General features: G+C 38.0%; 1 protein-coding gene across 2 annotated transcripts in view; it reads right to left on the bottom strand.

Annotated features, from left to right (window-relative positions):
- SPATA6 (spermatogenesis associated 6) overlaps positions 1-23,854 on the bottom strand; it is a 157,601-nt gene extending 133,747 nt beyond the window's left edge. For both annotated transcript variants that reach the window (XM_012534469.3, XM_004273888.4), the window contains exon 1: positions 23,608-23,854. In XM_012534469.3, the coding sequence (XP_012389923.2) occupies positions 23,608-23,658 (51 nt within the window). In that variant the 5' untranslated portion in view covers positions 23,659-23,854. The remainder of the gene's footprint in view (positions 1-23,607) is intronic.
- Positions 23,855-24,075: the final 221 nt, after the last annotated feature.

Here is a 24,075-nt window from a genome sequence, read left to right as displayed (position 1 = left end):
GCCTTTATAACTTCCATCCCTCTGAGAAATCTATGATTTTCCACTTGGTTATCTGTGCTCTATGTACTGGCTCTTGGGACAGACACTAATAGTTTTAAACAGTAAGCCTCAGGCTCCCACTTTATGTAGAATGCTGACATAAACTTATTCAGCATCATTTAATCACAAAGGATTAAGACTCAGCAGAAATAAAGCACAATACTAGAGGACAAAAAAAAAAATACCAAAAAAAGCACAAATCTGACCTGTATCACCCTAAGTCGCAGCCCATATACACCCTCATCAAAAGAAATATGACAAACCTTCAAAGCAAGTGCACTGTAAGTTTCTAGCCCAATGAAATATTTTTTAAATATAAAACTGCACTTAACTATTCTCAGGACCGACACAAGGTATAGGCATAAGATGTAGGGTTTCTAAAAAATACATAGCACAGTCTCTCCAGTTCCTGTCATATTTCATTGTCAGTGATCAACCATACCCTTAGTAGGCTATTGAAGATTCTCTAAGATTTGAATCCAACTTATCATACAGCAATATTACTTGACACCTCCTAAAAATACAATCAAAGTATATTTGTTATTGTTTTCTGAACGCACACATTACTTTCTTGCCTCGCATTCTTCCATTATCTGGGTTACTGCTCATTTCTACTCCATGCCATCTCCTCCTCATCTACTTCTACCTCCCAAGGCTTACATTAACTGCCATCCCATACACAAAACTTCTCTTGATTCACCAACTGTCACTATTCAATTCAATCTAATTCAAACATTTATTGTGAATTTATTATAGTCAAGTAAATAGTTTTAAATTCTCACAGCATTTTATAGTTCTCTTAAGGCCCTAATTATTGTCTCTATGCATTTTAATGAAGTGGGTACACCTCACCTATTTTATTTGATTATAAATTCCCTGAGAATAGAAACTCTAATTTCCTCATCAATGTACCCCAAAACACAGACTTTCCATATTAAGAAGCAGCTTAGAAATTATCTAGTACAGCTTCGAATTTTTTATATAGGGAAACAACAGAGACCCAATAAAATGAAGGTGATTAACTTACTTAAAGTCACACAATAAATGAGTCAATACAATACATTCAAAGTACTTAGAACAGTGCCCGACAGTGCTTTAAATAAATACTAGTGGGCTTCCCTGGTGACGCAGAGGTTAAGAATCCACCTGCCAATGAAGGGGATACGGGTTCGGGCCCTGGTCCAGGAAGATCCCACATGCCGCAGAGCAACTAAGCCCGTGCACCACAACTACTGAAGCCTGCACGCCTAGAGCCCGTGCTCTGCAACAAGAGAAACCACTGCAATGAGAAGCCCATGCACCGCAAAGAGGGGTAGGCCCCACTCGCCACAACTAGAGAAAGCCCACGCACAGCAACAAAGACCTAACATAGCCAAAAATAAATAAATAAATAAAAATAAATGTATTAAAAAAATAAAATAAATACTATAGTTATTATTAGAATGAAAACCACTAGCATCTACCATCTTAATATAGACTATTGCACTGAATAAATGACTAAGACTTCATGTCCCTCTGTATACAGCAGTTAAGATTATTTTCTATGCTACCTATTTTGACTCCATCTACCCCTTATTCTATTTTCTACTTTTGTCCTAATAATTCACTATTGATTATTAAAATCAAGGCCCTCAGAAATCTCATTCTGTCCATCAGCTTCATTTTCTATTCTGCCTCATTTAAACCAAACCTGTTAAGAGTACCTCTAAGTCTGTGTTATGCCTACAGATGAGGCTGGTCCAAATTGAGATGGACAGTTAATGTAAAATACAAGATTCTGAAGACTTTTGAAGACTTGCTCAAAAATATTTTAAAGAATGTTTACAAAACAAGTGTAAAAAAACTCATTAACAACTTTTACACTAATTACATGTTGAAAGGATAATACTTATACTGACTTAAATAAAATTACTGTTAAAATTAATTTTATCACTTCTTTTAATTATTTAATGTAGCTAGAAGAAATTTTTAAATTATATCCTTGGCTTAAATTATACTTCTATTGGACAGCACAGCTCTAACTGTCCTCACTGGAAAATACTGAGTCTCTTTCCAATTTGTAGTATATTTAAGAAGACATGACATTTTTCCTTAGCCACAGTTCTATAAATTCTGCCATTCTTTAAAGGAATACCATGGAAAGTTCCATAAAGAAGACATCAAAAGAGGGGTTAAAGAAAATCCGACGGAACAAATATAAAATAAATAGCAAACTGGCTGGCTTAAACCAATCATATGGATAATTACATGAATGTAAATATCTTAAGTATTGTAACTGGAAGGCAGAAATTATTAGACTGGATAAAAAAGCAAAACACAATATGCTAGTCTGCAAAAACACAATTTTAAAGATTACGACATACATAGAAAAAGTATTTTCATAATAGTAGAGTAAATATCTCCAAAATCAGCCCCTCCACAGAGAAGCTGAATAGATATTTTTCCAACGAAGATATACAGATGGCCAACAGGCACATGAAAAGATGTTCAACATCACTAATTGTCAAGGAAATGCAAATCAAGACCACAATGAGATACCACCTCACACTCGACAGAATGGTTATTACCAAAAAGACAAGAAACAACAAGTGTTGGTGAAGATATGGAAAAAAGGGAACTCTCACACACTGTTGGTGGGAATGTCAACTGGTGCAGCCATTATGGAAAACACTATATCGAGGGTTCCTCAAAGAACTAAAATAGAACCAGTTATAGGATCCAGCAATTCCACTCCTGGGTATTTATCTGAAAAAAAAGAAAATACTAATTTGAAAAGGTATATGGGGACTTCCCTGGTGGCGCAGTTGTTAAGAATCCTCCTGCCAATGCAAGGGACACAGGTTCGAGCCCTGATCCAGGAAGATCCCACATGCCACGGAGCAACTAAGCCCATGCACCACAACTACTGAGCCTGTGCTCTGGAGCCTGCGAGCCACAACTACTGAGCCCATGTGCCACAGCTACTGAAGCCTGAGCGCCTAGAGCCCGTGCTCCACAACAAGAAAAGCCACTGCAATGAGAAGCCTGTGCACCACAACAAAGAGTAGCACCCCCGTCGTAACTAGAGAAAGCCATGCACAGCAACGAAGACCCAACGCAGCCACAAATAAATAAATATAAATAAATAAATAAATATTTTAAAAAAAGAAAAGATATATGTACCATGTTCATTGCAGCACTATTTACAATAGCAAGATATGAAAGCAACCTAAATATCCATCAACAGATGAATGCATAAAGAAGGTGTGATACACACAAACACATCCCCCCACACATACACACAGGGATATTACTCAGCCATAAAAAAGAATACAATATTGCCATTTGTAACAACATGGATGTACCTAGAGGGTATTATGCTAAGTGAAATAAGTCAAATACAGAAGGAAAAATACCATAAAGAAAACAAAACAAATGAACAAAACAGAGACACACAGATACAGAAATAAACTGGTGGTTGCCAGAGGGGAGGTGGTGTGGGGGGGGGTGGACAAAGTGGGTGAAGGGGATTAAGAGGTACAAACTTCCAGCTATTAAGTAAATAAGTAATGGAATTAATGTACAGCATAGGGAATATAGTCAATAATATTATAATAACTCCATATGGTGACAGACGGTAACTAGACTTATCCTGGTGATCATTTCATAATGTATAAAAATATTGAAACACTATGTTATACACCAGAAACTAATATAATATTGTATGTCAATTATAATTTAAAAATTATTGTAACAAATGGTGAATATTTACTATGAGCCCTGAATTAGACAGTATTGTTGTATACATGCTAAGTTTACTGTGTGGGGGAGTTGTATTAAATTTATATAGGAGAATGTCCTTGTTCTTAGGAGATTTACCCTAAAATATTTAGTGGTAAAGTGTCTGAATGTAAGCAACTTCAAATGTTTCATCAATATATTTTTATGCCTATATCTCTACTTGTATCATAGAGAGAGAAATAAATCAGATGTGAAACAAAAAGTCAGTCCTCCGTAAAAGCAATGAGAACACCAACAAAACTGTCAAAATCAACTTTTTAGAGACCTAGAAATCAACCAGAAGTTTGCAACAATCTGAGGAGCATTTATTCAAGAAAAATAGCTGAATTTTGGTAAAAACAGTGATATTGTGGTGCTTTAACATACTTTATTCCCAATCTCCTCTACTCAGGTCTGCTATAGCCTTGACAACCAAGACCCTTGCAATCATGGTAGCCATGAAAACTAGCAGCCCTACAGCCACTGTAGGAAATCAGGTATAAAGCTACCCAAAAGCCCTAGCCTAAGGAATTGTCAACCCCCATTCACAGGGCTTCTCTTTATTTGACTTGAATCAGAGCTTAGTCACAACAAACATCCTTTACCTGCGAGGCATTTGTCAGAAAAAAAAAAAAGCAGCTATTGTTTAACATCAGGGATGCCTGAGGCAGTGCCAGTTGGAGCAAACAATAAGTGACCAAAACACTTAAAAGGCAAAGCTGGAGAACTGTGTGTGTGTGTGTGTGTGTGTGTGTGTGTGTGTGTGTGTGTGTGTGTGGTGTGTGTGTGTGTGTGTGTGTCTCTGTGTGTTGGGGGGCTGTCTTTGACAAGCTGTGATACATTCTTGGCAATTTAGAAGGTCACGCACACGTGCAGGGCTACAAGCATACCCAGAAATTACTTAAGGAAGCCCTAATCTCTCACTTATGGTTGATCTTGAGGCTTTGAAAATGTTGGAAGTGAAGACCAAGAGTTGTACGTTACCTGCAGGGCATAGAAAGCATGTCCCAACATACTCAGCAATAGAGATACTCAGCAAAGACTGGGGGACTCACTGGTTCAAAGCATTTAAGGAAATATAAGCCCTGTCATTAGAGGGCCATGAAGCTAACTGAGCAGAGACTTCAGTGGCCACACACAACAAAGAACATAGACTTTACAGAATATAGACATTGCCTCAGGAAAGTAAATAAACAAACAAAAAGCAACAACAACAGCAAGAAAACAATAAACTCTGGGAAACAGAGGAAGTCTGATTTACACAGTTCCATATTATATTATTTAAAATGTCCAGTTTTCAACAAAAATTATGACATGTAAAGAAACAAGGGTATAACCCATACATGGAGGAAAAGGCAGTCAGCAGAAAATGTCCTTGAGGAAGCCCAGAAGCTGGGCTTACTAAACAAGAGCTTTAAATCATCTATTATAAATATGTACAAAGGACTAAAGGAAAACGTATCTAAAGATCTAAAGAAAAGTATGGCGATGTGGCAAAGACGTCTCATCAAATAAGGAATATCAATAGATACACATTATTTTAAAAAATAGAGATTTTAGAGTTGAAAAGTACAAAACAAATGAAAAATTCACTAGAGAAACTCAAGAGTAGATATAAGATAGCAGAAGAAAGAATAAATGAACCTGATAATTTGTCAATTGAGATTATCCAGTCTGAGGTACAGAAAGAAAAAAGAAAAATGAATAGTCTCAGAGACTTGTAGGAAACCATCAAGCACAGCAACATAGGTATAATGGGAGCCTTAAAGTAGAGGAGAAACGGCCAGAAAGAATGTTTGCAGAAATGATGGATAAAAATGTCTGAAATTTAAAGGAAAACAATCTATACATCCAACAAACTCCAATAACTCCAAATCACACACATTGTAAACAGGCGGTTCAAAGACAAAGATGAAGAGAGAATCTTGAAAGCAGCAAAAGTTAAATAATTCAGTAGGTACCAGAAATCCTCAAAAGGAATAACAGCTGATTTCTCATCAGAAATATGAAGCCAGAAGAAAGTGCAATGACTTATTCAAAGTACTTAAAGAAGACTCTCAGTAGTTCAATATCCAGGCAATTCTCCTTCAAAAAGATGGAAAATTAAGACTTTCTCAAACAAAAACAGATAATCCATCATGAGCAGAACTTCCCTATAAGAATTATTAAAGAGAATCCTTCAGAGACCTTCAAGATGCTGGAGGAATAAGACATGGAGATCACCTTCCACCTCACAAATACATCAGAAATACATCTACATGTGGAACAACTCCTACAGAAAACCTACAGAACGCTGGCAGAAGACCTCAGACTTCCCAAATCGCAAGAAACTCCCCCACATATCTGGCTATGGCAAAAGAAAAATGAAAAAACAGAGACTAAAGAATTAGGATGGGACCAACACCTCTGGGAGGGAGCTGTGAAGGAGGAAAGGTTTCCACACAATAGGAAGCCCCTTCACTGGCGGAGATGGGGGTGGCAGCAGGGAAGCTTCGGAGGAGAGCACAGCAACAGGGGTGCAAAGAGCAAAGAGGAGAGATTCCCGCACAGAGGATCAGTGCCAATCAGCACTCACCAGCCTGAGAGGCTTGTCTGCTCTCAGTGGGTGGGGGCTGAGAGCTGAGGCTTCGGCTTCCAAGGTCAGATCCCAGGGAGAGGACTGGGGATGGCTGCATGAACACAGCCTGAAGGGGGCTAGTGCACCACAGTTAGCCAGGAGGTAGTCGGGAAAAAGTCTGGAATTGGATAAGAGGCAAGAGACCACTGTTTCAGGGTGCGCAAGGAGAGGGGATTCAGAGTACCGCCTAAGCGAGCTCCAGAGACAGGTGCGAGCCGCGGCTACCAGCGTGGACACAAGAGACGGGCATGAGATGCTAAGGCTACTGCTGCAGCCACCAAGAAGCCTGTGTGCAAGCACAGGTCACTATCCACACCTCCCCTCCTGGGAACCTGTGCAGCCACTGCCAGTCCCGTGACCCAGGGACAACTTCCCCGGGAGAACACACAGCGCGCCTCAAGCTGTTGTAACGTCACTGTGGCCTCTGCCGCAGCAGGCTGGCCCCGCATTCCATACCCTTCCCTCCCCCTGGCCTGAGTGAGCCAAAGCCCCCTAATCAGACGCTACTTTAACCCCGTCCTGCCTCAGCGAAGAACAGACGCCCTCCGGTGACCTACACGCAGAGGCAGGGCCAAATCCAAAGCTGAACCCCAGGAGCTGTGCGAACAAGGAAGAGAAAGGGAAATCTCTCCCAGCAGCCTCAGGAGCAATGAATTATATCTCCACAATCAACTTGATGTACCCTGCATCTCTGGAATACCTGAACAGAAGACGAATCATCCCAAAGTTGAGGAGATGGACCTTGTGTGATTTTGTCTGTATAGCTTTGCTTTTACCATTTGTCCAACGGTTCTGTCTGTCCGTTTTTCTGTTTGTTTGTTTTTTTTAGTATACTTTTTTAGCCCTTGTTATCATTGGTGGATTTGATTTTTGGTTTGCTTGCTCTCTTCTTTCTTTTTTTTATTAGTTTTCAATATTTTTTTAATTTTTAATAATTTTTTAAATTTTTTATTTTAATAACTTTATTTTATTTTATTTCCCTTCCTCCCTCTCGCCCTCCGTCTCTCTCTCTCTCTCTCTCTCTCTCTCTCTTTCTTTCTTTCTCCCTTTTCTTCTGACCCGTGTGGCTGACAGGGGTCTAGTGCTCTGGCCAGGTGTCAGGTCTGTGCCTCTGAGGTGGGAGAGCCGAGTTTAGGACATTGGTCCAACAGAGACCTCCTGGCTCCATGTAAGATTAAACAGCGAGAGCTCTCCCACAGATCTCCATCTCAATGCTAAGACCCAGCTCCACTCAAAGACCAGCAAGCTACAGTGCTGGAGACCCTACGCCAACCACCTAGCAAGACAGAAACACAACCCCACCCATTAGAAGATAGGCTGCCTAAAATCATAATAAGGTCACAGACACCCCAAAACATACCACCGGATGCTGCCCTGCCCACCAGAAAGACAAGATCCATCCTCATCCACCAGAACACAGGCACCCGTCCCCTCCACCAGGAAGCCTACACAGCCCACTGAACCAACATTACCCACTAGGGGCAGACACCAAAAACAGTGGGAACTACGAACCTGCAGCCTGTGAAAAGGAGACCCCAACCACAGTAAGTTAAGCAAAATGAGAAGAAAGAGAAACATACAGCAGATGAAGGAGCAAGGTAAAAACCCACCAAACAAATGAAGAGGAAATAGGCAATGTACCTGAAAAAGAATTCAGAATAATGATAGCAAACATGATCCAAAACCTTGGACAGAATGAAGAAAATACAAGAAACTTTTAACAAGGACCTCGAAGAACTAAAGAACAAACAAACAACGATGAACAACACAATAAATGAAATTTAAAATTCTCTAGAAGGAATCAATGGCAGAATAACTGAGGCAGAAGAACGGATAAGTGACCTGGAAGATAAAATAGTGGAAATAACTACTGCAGAGCAGAACGAAGAAAAAGGAATGAAAAGAAATGAGGACAGTCTCAGAGACCTCTGGGACAACATGAAACACACCAAAATTCAAATTATAGGGAGCCCAGAAGAAGAAGAGAATAAGAAAGGGACTGAGAAAATATTTGAAGAGATTATAGTTGAAAATTTCCCTAATATGGGAAAGGAAATAGTCAATCAAGTCCAGGAAGCGTAGAGAGTCCCATACAGGATAAATCCAAGGAGAAACACACCAAGACACATATTAATCAAACTGTCAAAAATTAAATACAAAGAAAAAATATTAAAAGCAGCAAGGGAAAAACAAGAAATAACATACAAGGGAATCCCCATAAGGTTAACAGCTGATCTTTCAGCAGAAACTCTGCAAGCCAGAAGGGAATGGCAAGACATATTTGAAGTGATGAAAGGCAAAACCCTAAAACAAAGATTACTCTATCCAGGAATGATCTCATTCAGATTCGATGGAGAAATCAAAACCTTTACAGACAAACAAAAGCTAAGAGAATTCAGCACCACCAAACCAGCTTTACAACGAATGCTGAAGGAAGTTCTCTAGGCTGGAAACACAAGAGAAGGAAAAGACCTATAATAACAAACCCAAAACAATTTAGAAAATGGTAATAGGACCATACTTATCAATAACTACCTTAAATGCAAATGGATTAAATGCTCCTACCAAAAGACACAGACTGGCTGAATGGATACAAAACAAAGACCCATACATATGCTGTCTACAACAGACCCACTTCAGACCTAGGTACACATACAGACTGAAAGTGAGGGGATGGAAAAAGATATTACATGCAAATGGAAATTAAAAGAAAGCAGGAGTAGTAATTCTTATATCAGACAAAATAGACTTTAAAATAAAGACTATTACAAGAGACAAAGAAGGACACTACATAATGATCAACGGATCAATCCAAGAAGATATAACAATTGTAAATATTTATGCACCCAACATAGGAGCACCTCAATACATAAGGCAAGTGCTAACAGCCACAAAAGGGGAAATCGACAGTTACACAATCATAGTACGGAACTTTAACACCCAACTTGCCCCTTTGGACAGATCATCCAACCTGAAAATAAATAAGGAAACACAATCTTTAAACGATACATTAAACAAGATGGAATTAATTGATATTTATAGGACATTCCATCCAAAAACAACAGAATACACTTTCTTCTCAAGTGCTCATGGAACATTTTCCAGGATAGATCATATCTTGGGTCACAAATCAAGCATTGGTAAATTTAAGAAAATTGAAATTGTATCAACTATCTTTTCCGACCACAAACCTATGAGACTACATATCAATTACTGGAAAAAAATATATAAAAAATACAAACACATGGCGGCTAAACAATACACTACTAAATAACCAAGAGATCACTGAAAAATCAAAGAGGAAATCAAAAAATACCTAGGAACAAATGACAATGAAAACATGTTAACTCAAAACCTATGAGATACAGCAAAAGCAGTTCTAAGAGGGAAGTTTATAGCAATACACTCCTACCTCAAGAAACAAGAAACATCTTAAATAAACAACCTAACCTTACACCTAAAGCCATTAGAGAAAGAAGAACAAAAAAACCCAAAGTTAGCAGAAGAAATCATAAAGATCAGATCAGGAACAAATGGAAAAAAAAGAAGGAAATGATAGCAAAGATCAATAAAACTAAAAGCTGGTTCTTTGAGAAGGTAAACAAAATTGATAATAACCATTAGCCAGACTCATCAAGAAAAAAAGGGAGAAGACTCAAAACAATAGAATTAGAAATAAAAAAGGAGAAGTAACAACTGACACTGCAGAAATACAAAGGATCATGAGAGATTACTACAGGCAACTATATGTCAATAAAATGGACAACCTGCAAGAAATGGACAATTTCTTAGAACAGCACAACCTTCTGAGACAGAACTAGGAAGGAATAGAAAATATAAACAGACCAATCACAAGCACTGAAATTGAAACTGTGATTAAAAATCTTCCAACAAACAAAAGCCCAGGACCAGATGGCTTCACAGGTGAATTCTATCAAACATTTAGAGAAGAGCTAACACCTATCCTTCTCAAACTCTTCCAAAATATAGCAGAGGGAGGAAAATGGGAGAAAATGGGAGAAAATATTTGCAAATGAAGCAACTGACAAAGGGTTAATCTCCAAAATTTACAAGCAGCTCATGCAGCTCCATATCAAAAAAGCAAACAACCCAATACAAAAATGGGCAGAAGACCTACATAGACATTTCTCCAAAGATATACAGATTGCCAACAAACACATGAAAGGATGCTCAACGTCACTAATCATTACAGAAATGCAAATCAAAGCTAAAATGAGGTATCATCTCACACCAGTCAGAATGGTTATCATCAAAAAATCTACAAAGAATAAATGCTGGAGAGGGTGTGGAGAAAAGGGAACCCTCTTGCACTGTTGGTGGGAATGTAAATTGATATAGCCACTATGGAGAACAGTATGGAGGTTCCTTAAAAATCTAAAAATGGAACTACCATACGACCCAGCAGTCCCACTACTGGGCATATACCCTGAGAAAGCCATAATTCAAAAGGGTCATGTACCACAATGTTCACTGCAGCTCTATTTACAATAGCCAGGACATGGAAGCAACCTAAGTGTCCATCGACAGATGAATGGATAAAGAAGATACGGCACATATATACAATGGAATATTACTCAGCCATAAGAAGAAACGAAATTGAGTTATTTGTAGTGAGGTGCATGGACCTAGAGTCTCTCATACAGAGTGAAGTAAGTCAGAAAGAGAAAAACAAATACCATATGCTAACACATATATATGGAATCTAAAAAAAAAAAATTGTTCTGAAGAACCTAGGGGCAGGAAAGGAATAAAGACACAGACATAGAGAATGGACTTGAGGACACGGGGAGGGGGAAGGGTAAGCTGGGATGAAGTGACAGAGTGGCATGGACATATATACACTACGAAATGTAAAATAGATCACTAGTGGGAATCAGCCACACAGCACAGGGGATCAGCTCAGTGCTTTGTGACCACCTAGAGGGGTGGGATAGGGAGGGTGGAAGGGAGACGCAAGAGGGAGGAGATATGGGGAGATATATATATATATATAGCTGATTCACTTTGTTATAAAGCAGAAACTAACACAACATTGTAAAGCAATTATACTCCAATAAAGATGTTAAAATAAACCAAAAAAGAGCATTCTTCATATTAAAATGAAAGGACACTAGACAGTAGCTAAAATGCTCATGAAAGAATAAAGAACACCAATGAGGGAACCACATTGGTAAATTTAAGACAGTATAAATGTATTTTCTCTCATTTAACCATTTTTTATTTAAAATAAAATTACATAAAGCAACAATTATTAAACTGTGTTGAAGTGTGTATATGTATAAAGATGTCATCTGTATGATAATAAAATTATAAAGAAGAGAGAGAACAGAACTAAATAAAAGCAAAGGTTTTATGTATTATTCAAATTAAATTGGTATTAATCCATACTGTATTGTTAAAAATTAAAATGTTAATTGTGAGCCCCAGAACCATTACTAAGAAAATAACTCAAAAAATATAGTAATAGAAACAAGGGAATTAAAATGGTCCACTTGATAATAGTTAACACAAAAGAAGTCACTAATGCAGAAACAGAGAAACAAAAAAGACATTAAGACAGAAAAGACAGAAAAATGACAGAGGTAAATCCTACTTTATCTTACATTAAATGTCAATTGACTAAACATTCCAATCAAAAGGTAGAGTTTAGCAGAATTGATTACAAACTATAATCCAACTATATGTTGTCTACAAGAGACACACTTTATATTCAAAGACACAAATGGGAAAAAAATAATCTATCCAAGAAGTAACCAAAGGAGAGTTGCAGTGGTTATCCTAACATCAAACTAGACATTAAAACAAAAATTGATACTAAAAGCAAAGAAGGACATTTTATAATGATGTGACAATTAAAAACAGGTAAATATATTCCAAGAAGACACAACAATATAGCGATATATGTACTTAGATGAGCCCCAAAATACATGATGCAAAAACAAACAGGCATCTCTCTAAAGAAGATTCACAAATGGCCAAAAAGCACATGAAAATATGTTCAACATCATTAGTCATTAGGGAAATATAAATCAAAATCACAATGAGATAGCTCTTCATACTCACTAGGATGGCTATAAATAAAAAGATGGACAAAACAAGTGTTGGGGAGGATGCCAAAAAACTGGAACCCTCCTACTGTGCTGGTGGAAATGTAAAATGGTGTAGTCACTGTGGTAAAAAGTTTGGTAGTTCCTCAAGAAAAGTAAACAGTTACCACAAGAACCAGCAACTTGCTAGGTATATATCCAAGAGCACTGAAAACATACGTTCACAAAAGAATAGGTACAAGAGTATAACAGTGTTATTCATAATAACCAAAAAGTGGATACAATCCAAATGTCCATCAACTGATGAATAAGCAAGATGTGGTATATCCATACAATGGAATATTACTTGGCCATACAAAGAAATAAAGTACTGATATATACTATAACATGGACGAATTTTAAAAACATTATGCTAAGTGAAAGAAGCCAGACACAGAGAGCCACATATTGCATAATTCCACTTATAGAAATGTCCAGAGTAGGCAAGTCCATAGACCTAGAAATTAGATTAGTGGTAGCCAGGGGCTGGGGGAGAGGGAGATGACAGTACTAGGTATGGGATTTCTTCATGGGGTGATGAAAATGTCCTGAAATTAGTGGTGATTGTTGCACAACTTTGTGAATATATAAAAGTTTATTGAACTGTACACTTTAAAAGAGTGGATTTTATGATATGTGAATTATATCTCAATGTTTTTAAAACTTAAAAATTCAGGACTAAAGTAAAATTACAGAAAAAGATGCACCATGCATTCACTAATCATAAGAAAGCTGGGGTGGCTAACTTGATATAAAGTAGACTTCAGAAAAAGAAAGATTACCAACATTAATGTGGAACATTTCATATCGATTAAAAATCTGATTTATGAAAAGATATACAAAATTAAATTGTATGCACCTAATAATACAATGTCAAAGTAATGAAGCAAAAAAAATATATAACTGAATTTCGACACTTCCCTGTCAATAACTGATAAAATAAGCAGTCAAAAATCATAAAGGGTATAGAAGATGTGGACAACAGCATTCAAGTAATTTGACCTGACATTTACATAATACTCCATCCAACAACAGAAGGATACACCTTTTTTTCCAAGTGCACATGAAAACATTCATCAAGACAGATGATATCATGAACCGTAAAACAAGTTTCAATAAACAAAAGGATATGGGGTCAATAGGCAAAAAAATCAACTTTATTTCTATATATTAGCACATCAAAAAAAATTAATACCATTAAAATCTTAGACATGTACTACCTAGGTATAAATTTAACAAAATATGTGTAAGACACGTATTCTGAAAACTACAAACATCATTGAAAGAACCTGAAAACCTAAATAGATGGAAAAATATACCAGTTAATGGATTGAAAGGTTCATTGTTAATTCTCCCAAAAGTGGTCCATAATCTCAGTGAAATCCCAAGCACTAAGAAAAACAACAAAATTGACAATCAGGAGATAAATCCACTTTACATGAAAATTAATTTACACAATCTGAAAATAATTTTAAAATAAGTATTTAGAATCTTTCATCTAATAAGGGGAGAAAACTCCATAAAAAACAAAATTTATGAAATTAAAACAGGTAAAAATGTAAATATTCGGCATATGTTTAAAAAGAGACACTAAATGAGAAATCTTGGAATATGTAGTCAATGAAGTTAAAAATCTCAATAGAGAAGATTTAAAAATTTAATTTAATAAGTAAATAAGAATATAATACTGAAGAATTCTCCCAGAACAGGAGGATATAAAAATATTACACACAAGAAAAGCACTTAAGAAAGCAGAATAGATAAAAGTTCCAATATATGTCTAATAGCACTGTCAGAAGAAAAGAGAGAACAGCAGAAAAACAATATTCAAAGATATAAAAGCTAAGAATTTCCCCAAACTGCAGAATTCCATAAATTCTCAGATGGAAAGTACAAACTTAGTGGAAAACAATAAACAGAAATGAATCTATAGTTCTATAATCATAGTGTACTAGAATACAACAACGATAAAATGAAAATACATTATGATAGTAAAGATTTTAATATCTCCATTACAATCTGGTAGAGATTGCATGCAGACAAAAAATTTAATATGGAACTGAAGAATTTCAGAGAAAATAAATTTGATCTGATAATGGCTGATAGAGCCCTATATCAAACAAATAAATTTATATATTACTGTCAGGTAAATAGAGAACATTCACAATAATTGGATTATTCATAAATATATTATATATATAATAATTGGATAATAACACATAGGAAATTGCCAACAAAAATAATCAATATCACACAGACTTCATTCAATACCCCCAATGCAATTGAATTAAAATACTACAATATAAGAATGTATGTATGTGTGTGTATGTATATATGGCAGGAAGGCGAGGGGGAAAAAGAGTATATACACACATATAAATCCTATGCCTCTTGAAATTAAAACAAACTCCTCAATAGCTCATAAGGTAAAGTAAAAAAGCATAAAATAAATTTTATAAAAATTATAAAATATCTAGAACCAAATAATTTTAAAAGTTTCATCAATCCCCTTAGGATGCCAGTTAAGCAGCACTTCCATGTAAATCCAATGCCTTAAAGACAGATATTAAAATGAGAAAAGCAATGAAAAATAGGGAGAATAACACAAAATTCAGAGTAGTGACTAGCCAAAGGAAGAAAAGAGGGGGGATTCTACTAGAGAGAGAGATACAGGAGACTTCACCTTATCTGTAATGTTTTACATCTTAAGCTGATGGGGAGGAATATGGGTGTTCATTATGTTACTCTTTATAACTTTTTGTATGTCTGAAATATTTCAAAATAAATGTTTCAATGATAAAAAACAAAAGCTAAATAAATATTTGACTTATGAGCTAATATCTCATCTATGAACACAAATGAAAGATGCTAAATATAAAATTATGAATCAAATCCAACAAAATATAGTAAAAATAATACATCCTGACTAAAAAGAATCTATCATAGGAATGGAGAAGGTGCAACATCACAAAATGTGTCCCTTCTATAGAACATGGGAGCAATGTTATATAATAATCTCATTAGACTGAGGGAAAAGCATTCAATATAATTCAAAACTCAGAATACTTTAAAAATTAGGGGGAATTCCCTGGTGGTCCAGTGGTTAAGACTCCGCACTCTCACTGCCGAGGGCCCAGGTTGAATCCCTGGGCAGGAACTAAGATCCCATATCCCACAAAAAAAAAAAAAAAAAAATAGAAGGGAGCTTTCTTAACTCAATAAATGAAAATCCTACAGCCAATATTATATTAGGTTGAAATATATGAAATTGTCATTTTTTTTAGTCAAAAAATGACCCATTGTCAGCAATTTCATAAGATTCAATCTAATACGGTGAAACTTCAGCGGGATAACTTAAAATAAAATGACAAGTATATGTACTATTATTCGCACTATTTAACATTATACTGGGGATTCTAATCAAGGACATAAATAATAAAAAGGGAAAAAGAAGAAAAAACATTGTACAAGAGAAGTCAAAACTGACTTTATTTACAAACATGATTTCCCACATAGAAAATCCAAATACCTTATATGAGATTTCAGCAAGTTGCTGAATACAAAATATGCAACAAAGACATGTACAAAAATGTTCACAGGAGCACAAATTGTAATATCCCAATACTGGAAAAAAAATGAAAATGTCATCAACAATAGAAATGGATACAGAGGAACAGAATAGTTTTCCAACGAAGAAATACAAATGGCCAACAGGCAGATGAAAAGATGCTCAACATCGCTAATCATCAGGGAAATGCAAATCCAAACCACAATTAGATATCACCTCACACAAGTCAGAGTTAACTCTCATGAAAAAGACAAGAGATAACAAGTGTTGGTGAGGATCTGAAGAAAAGGGAACCCTAAGACATTTCTGGTGGGAATGTAAATTGAGCATAGCCACTATGGAAAACAGTATAGAGGGTCCTGGAAACATTTGAAATAGAATGACCATATGCTCCAGCAATCCCACTTCTGGATATACATCCAAAGGAATTGAAATCAGGATCTCATATCTGCACTCCCACGTTCACAATGGCATTACTCACAACAGCCAAGATATGAAAACAACCTAAGTGTCTGTCAATGAATAATGGATGAATGGATAAAGAGCATGTGATATATATGTACCAATATTATTCAGCCATCAGGAAAAAGGAAATCCTGCCATTCGTGACAACTTGGATGGACCCTGAGGGCATTACGTTAAGAGAAACAAGCCAGAGAAAAACAAATTACTGTAAGATATCACTTATATGTGGAATCTACCAAAGATAAACTCAGAGAAACAGAGAGTAGAATGGTGTTTACCAAGGGTTCAGGAGGTGGGGGAAATGGGGAGATACTGATGAAAGGGTATAAACTTCCAGTTATAAGATTAACAAGTTTGGGTACCAAATGTACAGCATAGTGACGATAACTAATAACACTGTATTATATACTTGAATGTCGCTAAGAGAGTAGATCGTAATTGTTTTCACCACAAAAAAGAAATGGCAACTATGTGACAGGATGGAGATGGTAGCTAATACTATGGTAGTAATCATTTTGCGATTTATAAACATATCAAATCAACATACTGTACACTTTAAACTTATACAATGCTATCTGTCAATTATATATCAGTAAAGCTGGGGGGGAACAATAGAAAGGATAAAGAATTACTGCTTCACATAACAGCATGGATGAATTCTCACAAAGAAGTTATACGTAAACGTCAAAGGAGGGAGGGAGGGGAGGGAAGAAGGGAGGGAGAAAGAAAGAGGCTGACTTCAAAAGTTCAAAATTTGTTGTGATAGAAGTCAAGATAGTGGTTACCTCTGGGAGGGGAAGGGGGGGCAGGTGGAGTGGCTGGAAGGGATGGAGCACAAGGAAGCAACCTGGGGTGCTGATAATATTCTAATTATCCATTTGGGTGGTGATTACACACTTTGGATTTGTGCACTTTCTGAATATATGCTATAGTTCTGTAAAAAGTTAACTTAAAGACTCAGCATTCTTTGTTTACCAGCAACAATAACAACAAAAAATAGAAAATAAAAACAAAAGGCATTACTAAAAAGAGCAAAAACAAAGTGAAAAAATAAGCTTCAACTAGAAGATCTTTGACATTTACATTACATATAACCAACAAAGGTTGGTGGTGTTCAAAATATATTTAACAAGAAAAAAAAACTCTTATGTTCCTAAAGGGCAAAGGATAGAACTGGCTATTCACAGAAAAGGAAACCTCTAGGATTGGAGATTGGAGTTACGCAGCCACATTCTGGAAATGCCTGGAGACACTGAAAGCTAGAAGAACAAGGAAGGGTCTTCCCCAAGAGCCTTCTAAGGGAGCGCTGCCCTGCCAATACCTTTGTTTTAACTTCTGGCCTCCAGTAAATGTGAGAGAATAAATTTCTGTCCTTTAAGACTCCAAGGACAACAAATTGAGGAAATTTGTTATGGAAGCCCTAGGAAATGAAACCAATTCCCTAAGACTTGGTAGTTCCATTTCTAAATCTATTCCCTAGAGCACTGGGTCTCTACAAGATCCAACACCCTCCTTTTACAACTAATATTTTGCAACTTACCCATACACATAACTAAAAAATAAACCAATGCCATAACGGAAAAAATACAGGAATAAAATAAATTATATATTTCTATGTGTAAACGCTCAGGCAGAACTAAGCTAGAAGATACAATATTTGCACCTATTCACAGAATCAACGTGAACTGGTCTGTTTCAAAAGCTGAATGATAGGTATCTGCAGCTCAAACACAAGCAGAGTTGCCACTGATGCCATGATTTTCTGAAAGAGTAAACTCTTACCAGAGTTCCGAACAAAACAAAGTATACTCTTTCCTCAATTTACATGGTAATTGCATTAGTGGAAAATTCACTGTATTTAAAAATATTTTTTTCCAAAAAAAAAAAAACAGACTTTGTGTTTAAACACAAAACAGAGTTAGGTTCTTAATCTCTAATAATTATAAACAGGTTTTCATATACAAATTCAATGGGACAGTCAAGTCATGCAGAATACCAAATAATCAACACCAGTAGGATCTCCCCCAACCACTATGGCAAACAAGGTAGCCCACAGATTTCTAGCATGCTCCCTAGGGCACAATATCTGCCCTTGAGAACAACTGACTCATGGACACCAGAAGGTATGTTCAAATATTCTCACTGCGACATTGTTTGTAATATTAAAAAAGAGGAAAACTGGTATTTAAAAGTCCATCAATAGGGGAATAAGAATTAAATCACTGTCATATACAGCATTACATAACAATTAAGGAAATTAACTAGATCTGTAAGAATCAACACTGACAAATTTCAGAAACAGTGAAGTGGAAAAAACAGATCTGCAGAAGGATACCTACAGTATGATACCATTTGTGTAAAGTTTTAAAACAGAACAATAGTACACGTAGTACGTAGGCGTACACAAATATGGAGTAAGCTTACAAAAACCTGAATGAAAAGAATACACTCCAACTTCAGGATATTGATTATGTTACCTCTAGGAAGGGACGGAGGAAAATTGGCTTCAGCAAGAGGTGCAAAGGGGCCTTAACTACATCTGTAACATTTTATTTCTTAAAAACAAAAATTTGCAGGAAACATGTAAAATGAGGATTTATTAAATCAGGGTGGGGGGAGATCACAGTATTTAGGTTTTCTTTTTCTGTAAGTTTGAAGTACTTTAGAGTTAAAGTTTTAAAAAGTCTGTATTCCAGGGAAATTTACCACCAGCTGCAGCATAACTGAGTAAGGAAACCAGAACACGATCACGAATGTTCAGATGAACTGTGATTGAAAAGTACCCAGATCTCTTTGCCTCAATGCTATCAATAATTTGAGTGAGGTAGTGAGGTGAGGTGAGTATAGAGAAGAAAAATGGGAATTATACAATACAGACTAACCCCAAACTGACACAATTCACGTAAAGCAAATTGGCTGATTTTATTGCCCAGGCATTGGGCTTTACTCTTATACCTCCAATTTCTTCCTTCTATATACCTAAAAACATCTCATGAAAACGTCACTACTGAATAAGAAGAAGAAGGTAGAGTGAAGAAGCAGCAAATATAGTTTTTCATATCAAAGATATGATGTTTCAAATATTAAAAGTGTAAGTGATGGGAAATATAATTTTTGGCTGCTCTTTAAAAACAAGTTACTTTGGCATATTACATCATTTTCCCAAGATTCCTTGAGAAAAGTCACACTTTCTTCCCAGCAACATATTTTCTCTCAAGTCACGGCTCTGTTGAGCAACACAAAATATTGCGTTATACACCAAAACCTTTCATGTTTACTATGTTTTTGCTCTCATATTACCACAGTATTAAACATGAGATACCACAAATACAAGACTACAGCAAAAAAATAAACATGGAAAGGGGAGAATGGAATGAAGTGCCCCACTTCAAACAGGCAGGTAGAAATAAAACACTTAATTTCCAGTTTAGAAGAACAAATTAAGTATCACCGTGATGGGGAAAAATTCAGACAATAACACAACATGGGATAATCTGTACCCGAGTCTGGTCTCCAAAAGGTAGCGTGCATAAAAAAACTTTTATAGGAATGAATGTTCATAGTAGTTTTATCCATGACAACCACGACTTGGTAACAACCCAAATAATCAACAATAAAGAGAATGGGTAAACATGTTGTGGTGTATGATAGGACATGATACAAATCACATGATAGAATGCTACCCCACAATATAAAGGAACTACCAATAGGCACAGCACATGAATGAGTCTCAAAAATACGATGAACAGAAGAAGCCCACACAAAATATTACACACTCTATAGCTCATTTAATATGATGTTCAAGTACTGGCAAACTAATCTTCCCTGATAGAAATCAGAAGAGGAGTTCCCTCTGCGTGGGGCTTAAAAGGGGGAACAAGGGAATTTACTGTGGCGATGGAAGTGTTCTAAATCTTGATCCAAATAATGGTTGTATGAGTGTATGAATTTATCTAAATCCACGGAGGGGGGAAAACATTGTGGGAAAGAAACAGTAGAACTGCTCTATGTTAAAATGGACTAAAACAACCTAACGACCAAATGCAACATGTAAACTTTGAATGGATCCTGGTTTGAAAAAGTTAACTATACACGCCATTTTTGTTGACAACTAGGAAAACTTGGAAATGGACTAGATACTAAGAAATTATGGATAATTATCTTAGGTGTGATAATAGTATTGTGGTTATTTAGAACAATGTCCTTATTTTTAGAAGATATATGCTGAAGTATTTAGGCAACAATTTACTTTCATATTTTTGGTAAAAAATATTTATTTTTATACATATACAAATATAAAGATATATCAAATTAACGTACATAGGTCATGGAATATATTCATTGTACTATTTTCCCAACTACTCTGTATGTTTGAAAAATGTCAATAAAGAGTTGAGGTTAAAGAAGATGCCCACTTACCTAGAGTGATCTTCAGGATACATTAAGGAAAGAAAACAAGCAAAGTGCAGACTAGCTTATATAATATGCTTCCTATTGTGAAGGAAAGTAAAAAATATATATATGGGAAGGGGGGAGTGTACAGTGTGTGTGTGTGTGTGTGTGTGTGTATGTATCTATTTGATTATATTACAAAGGGAAATACTAGAAGAATAAATCAGACACCAATAAAAATGGTTACCTACAGCAGATGAAAATAGATGGAAAACAGGTTTGAAAAGGGCTGGAAATAAGACTTCTCAGAGTGTATCATTTTATACAGTTTTGACTTTTATACCCCATCAATGTAAAGAATTAAATGAAATTGAAAAAAATGAAATTGAAAAGATGTTAAAAATATCTATGCTTACATTAATTCCTCCATTCAATCAAAGCCAAATCAATCAAGCTTGTTTAATGTGTGAGGTTATTAACGGTCTTTTTTGCTCCTTCTGAGCATCAGAGTCATTTAATGGGGTTTTTGCTGGTCAGAAAACTTAGCGTCTTCCTGCAGATCTGCCCCCTAAATAGTTGTGCAAACCTAGAAAAACATTTAGTCAAGCTAAGCCTCAATTTTCTCACCCATAAAAAGAAATTCAATCCAATGAAAGCTACGATTTCTTAGAACTGTAAAATTCTGTGACTCAAATGTCTGTTGAAAAAAATGAAACAGGAATGTTTCCACCTGCATAATTTCTTAAGCCACGATGAACAACAAAGCTCCATTATACAGCCGTTCACTTTCCGCCTGACAACTTATACTGGGGAGAAAGGGTAGTGAAATAACTTCTCTCTCTGACCCCTTCAGGCAGTAGTCAGTTACCACCAAGTGCTTGCTCCAAGCAGGTCTGGACTGACCAAGGAAGGAAAGCAACATCCAGTCCGGTCAGGCAGCTGCTCTCGCAGGCTGCTAAACTGCATTGGTTAGCAGAAGAGGAAGCGGCAGCCAGTAACAAAGTCTAGAGAGGCCGAACTCAGGAGTTTTACTAACTGCCCTGGGCGCAGCAGTTCAGGAAACTTCGTGTATTCTTTTGCCAAATGAATCCTCCTTTACAAAAAGGCTGCCAAGCTTTGGCAGCTGTGGGACGAAAAAAACATCTGAAGCCAAAACTATAGAGTTTCTGACACTGCAGTGAGTAAAATCTCTGCAGCCTTAAAGATAAAGCGACAGTGCCAGAAACTTTCTTCTCCAAGCCTGCCTCACACTCTGCCCTACCCGGCCTTCCTTTCTTTAAGACCTAGCCAAAGACCTAAAACAGTCCTGTGACTTCCCTGGAGGTTTCAGGGACTGTGCTACAGCGGCCTCATTGTAATGTGAGGAAAGACAGCAAGGAAAGCAGAGGATGCTTTGTGGTGGGGGGATGGAGAGCCTTGACCGCAGGGCGTGCAGGAAGGAAGTGGGGAGGGCTACTCCATGCAGCACCCAGAGGAATGGTGTTGGCTATTTAAGCGCACACACACACACACACACACACAGAGAGAGAGAGTTTTGCTGGGAGATAAAGAGATGAGAAATAAAAGGACTTAGAGAAGTGGAAAAAGAGAAAAAGGACTGAAGGAGGAATTTTGTTTCCAAACTGCCTGCAGGTCTAAAATGGAGGTATGGAAAGACTTTTGGGGGGATTTCCTCTAGAAGAGAGAGGCTGGAGATTTCATCTGAAGAGGAGAATGAGAGGGTCCTGTAAAGAATGAGGGGGAAGGAGATCAAAACCCCTTGGAAGGGTCTTGTAAGATTATTCAGAGGGGTGGCGTTTGCTCATGGCATGGAGAGGTCCAAGGCCCTTCACTTGAGGAAGGGCAGGGGGTTCTCTGCCTCAGCTGGATTTCCACAGCAAGCTGGGGGGACACTATCCTCTTCAGCATGTCTGGAGAGTGACTGGGTGGGGCTGAAGGTCCTCTGGAGCAAGTTTAGAGAATTAGTAGTGTCCCTCTAAAAGCTGGTGCCTTTCTTGGAGTGAAGGGAAGGATAGGGTTCCTTCTCAACATCGGGAGAGTTTGGGGGCTGGAGGGGCCTGAAATGGTTTCCGAGGTATTGGCCCTGGGGTAGATGGCAAGGTGTGCTGACATATTTCGGTTGCGGGGTGTGGGGACTCTACTTTGAGAGGAAAGGCCCCTTCACTAATCAGAAGCTTGTTAATCTGTCTGAAAGAGGAAAAGCACCCCCCCCCCGCCCCGCGAAGGCTGGGGAGAAGTCGAGCCAGTAATACTCTCAATAAAAGAACTGGAGCAGAGAAGAGGAATTTTAAAAGAAGACTCTTCCCCCACCCAATTCACTGGAAAGTTGAGAGGAGAGAGGAGGACTTTCGAAAGTGGTTTGGAAAGGATTTGAAGGAACCCAAACTGGAAGTTGGGAGGAAGCTAGGGGAGCTGAGGTGGAGGGGTTCGGTGGGGGGCGTCAGGCCTCTGTGTGGCTGGAGTGGGAGGGCGTTCGTGATTTTGAGGTTGGGGAAGAGCCAAATGACACGGGATCAAAGCTCCATAGGGATGATTCGGAGGGTGGAGGAGGTTTCGCGGTGACCCGGGGTTCTCGGAAGGGAACGGAGGCGGCGACCCTAGTAAATTCCGGGGGCTGACGACACCCAGGCGGCGGCGATGGGGGCGCGACCTGTACTCACACAGCGGATCTCCAGCGCCAGGGCGCACTGCAGCGCCTTCACCTTCGGCATCCGCGCAGGGTTGGGGCGGCGGGGAGGGACCCCGGCCGCGGACCCGAGGGAGGTGAGGAGACGCGGGGCGGGGACGGGGAGGAGACGAGGTGGCGGCGGCGGTAGCAGCTGTGCCCCCAGGCCGGGGCCCGCGGTCCAGCCAGGGTCCCGCCCGAGCGGCAGCCTTGCGCGGGGCGCGGACTCGTTGTCATGGCAGCCGGGAGGGGCGGGGCCGGAAGAGACGATAGCGGGGACGCGCCGGAGCCGCCGCTCGAGGGCGAGCAGCTGGGGGCGGGACTCAGAGAACGACGGGAGGGGCGGGGGTCGCTCGAGGAGGCGGGGCTTCCGAAGGGGCGGGGCGGGGCGAGGCGGGGTGGGGCGGGGCATTTCGTCTGTGACGTCAAGCTATGGGCCCAAAGCCAGAAGAAGAAGAGAATA

This window comes from Orcinus orca, chromosome 1, assembly GCF_937001465.1.
Source record: "Orcinus orca chromosome 1, mOrcOrc1.1, whole genome shotgun sequence".
Classification (NCBI taxonomy): Eukaryota; Metazoa; Chordata; class Mammalia; order Artiodactyla; family Delphinidae; genus Orcinus; species Orcinus orca.
This window is presented reverse-complemented; position numbering and strand designations above follow the sequence as displayed.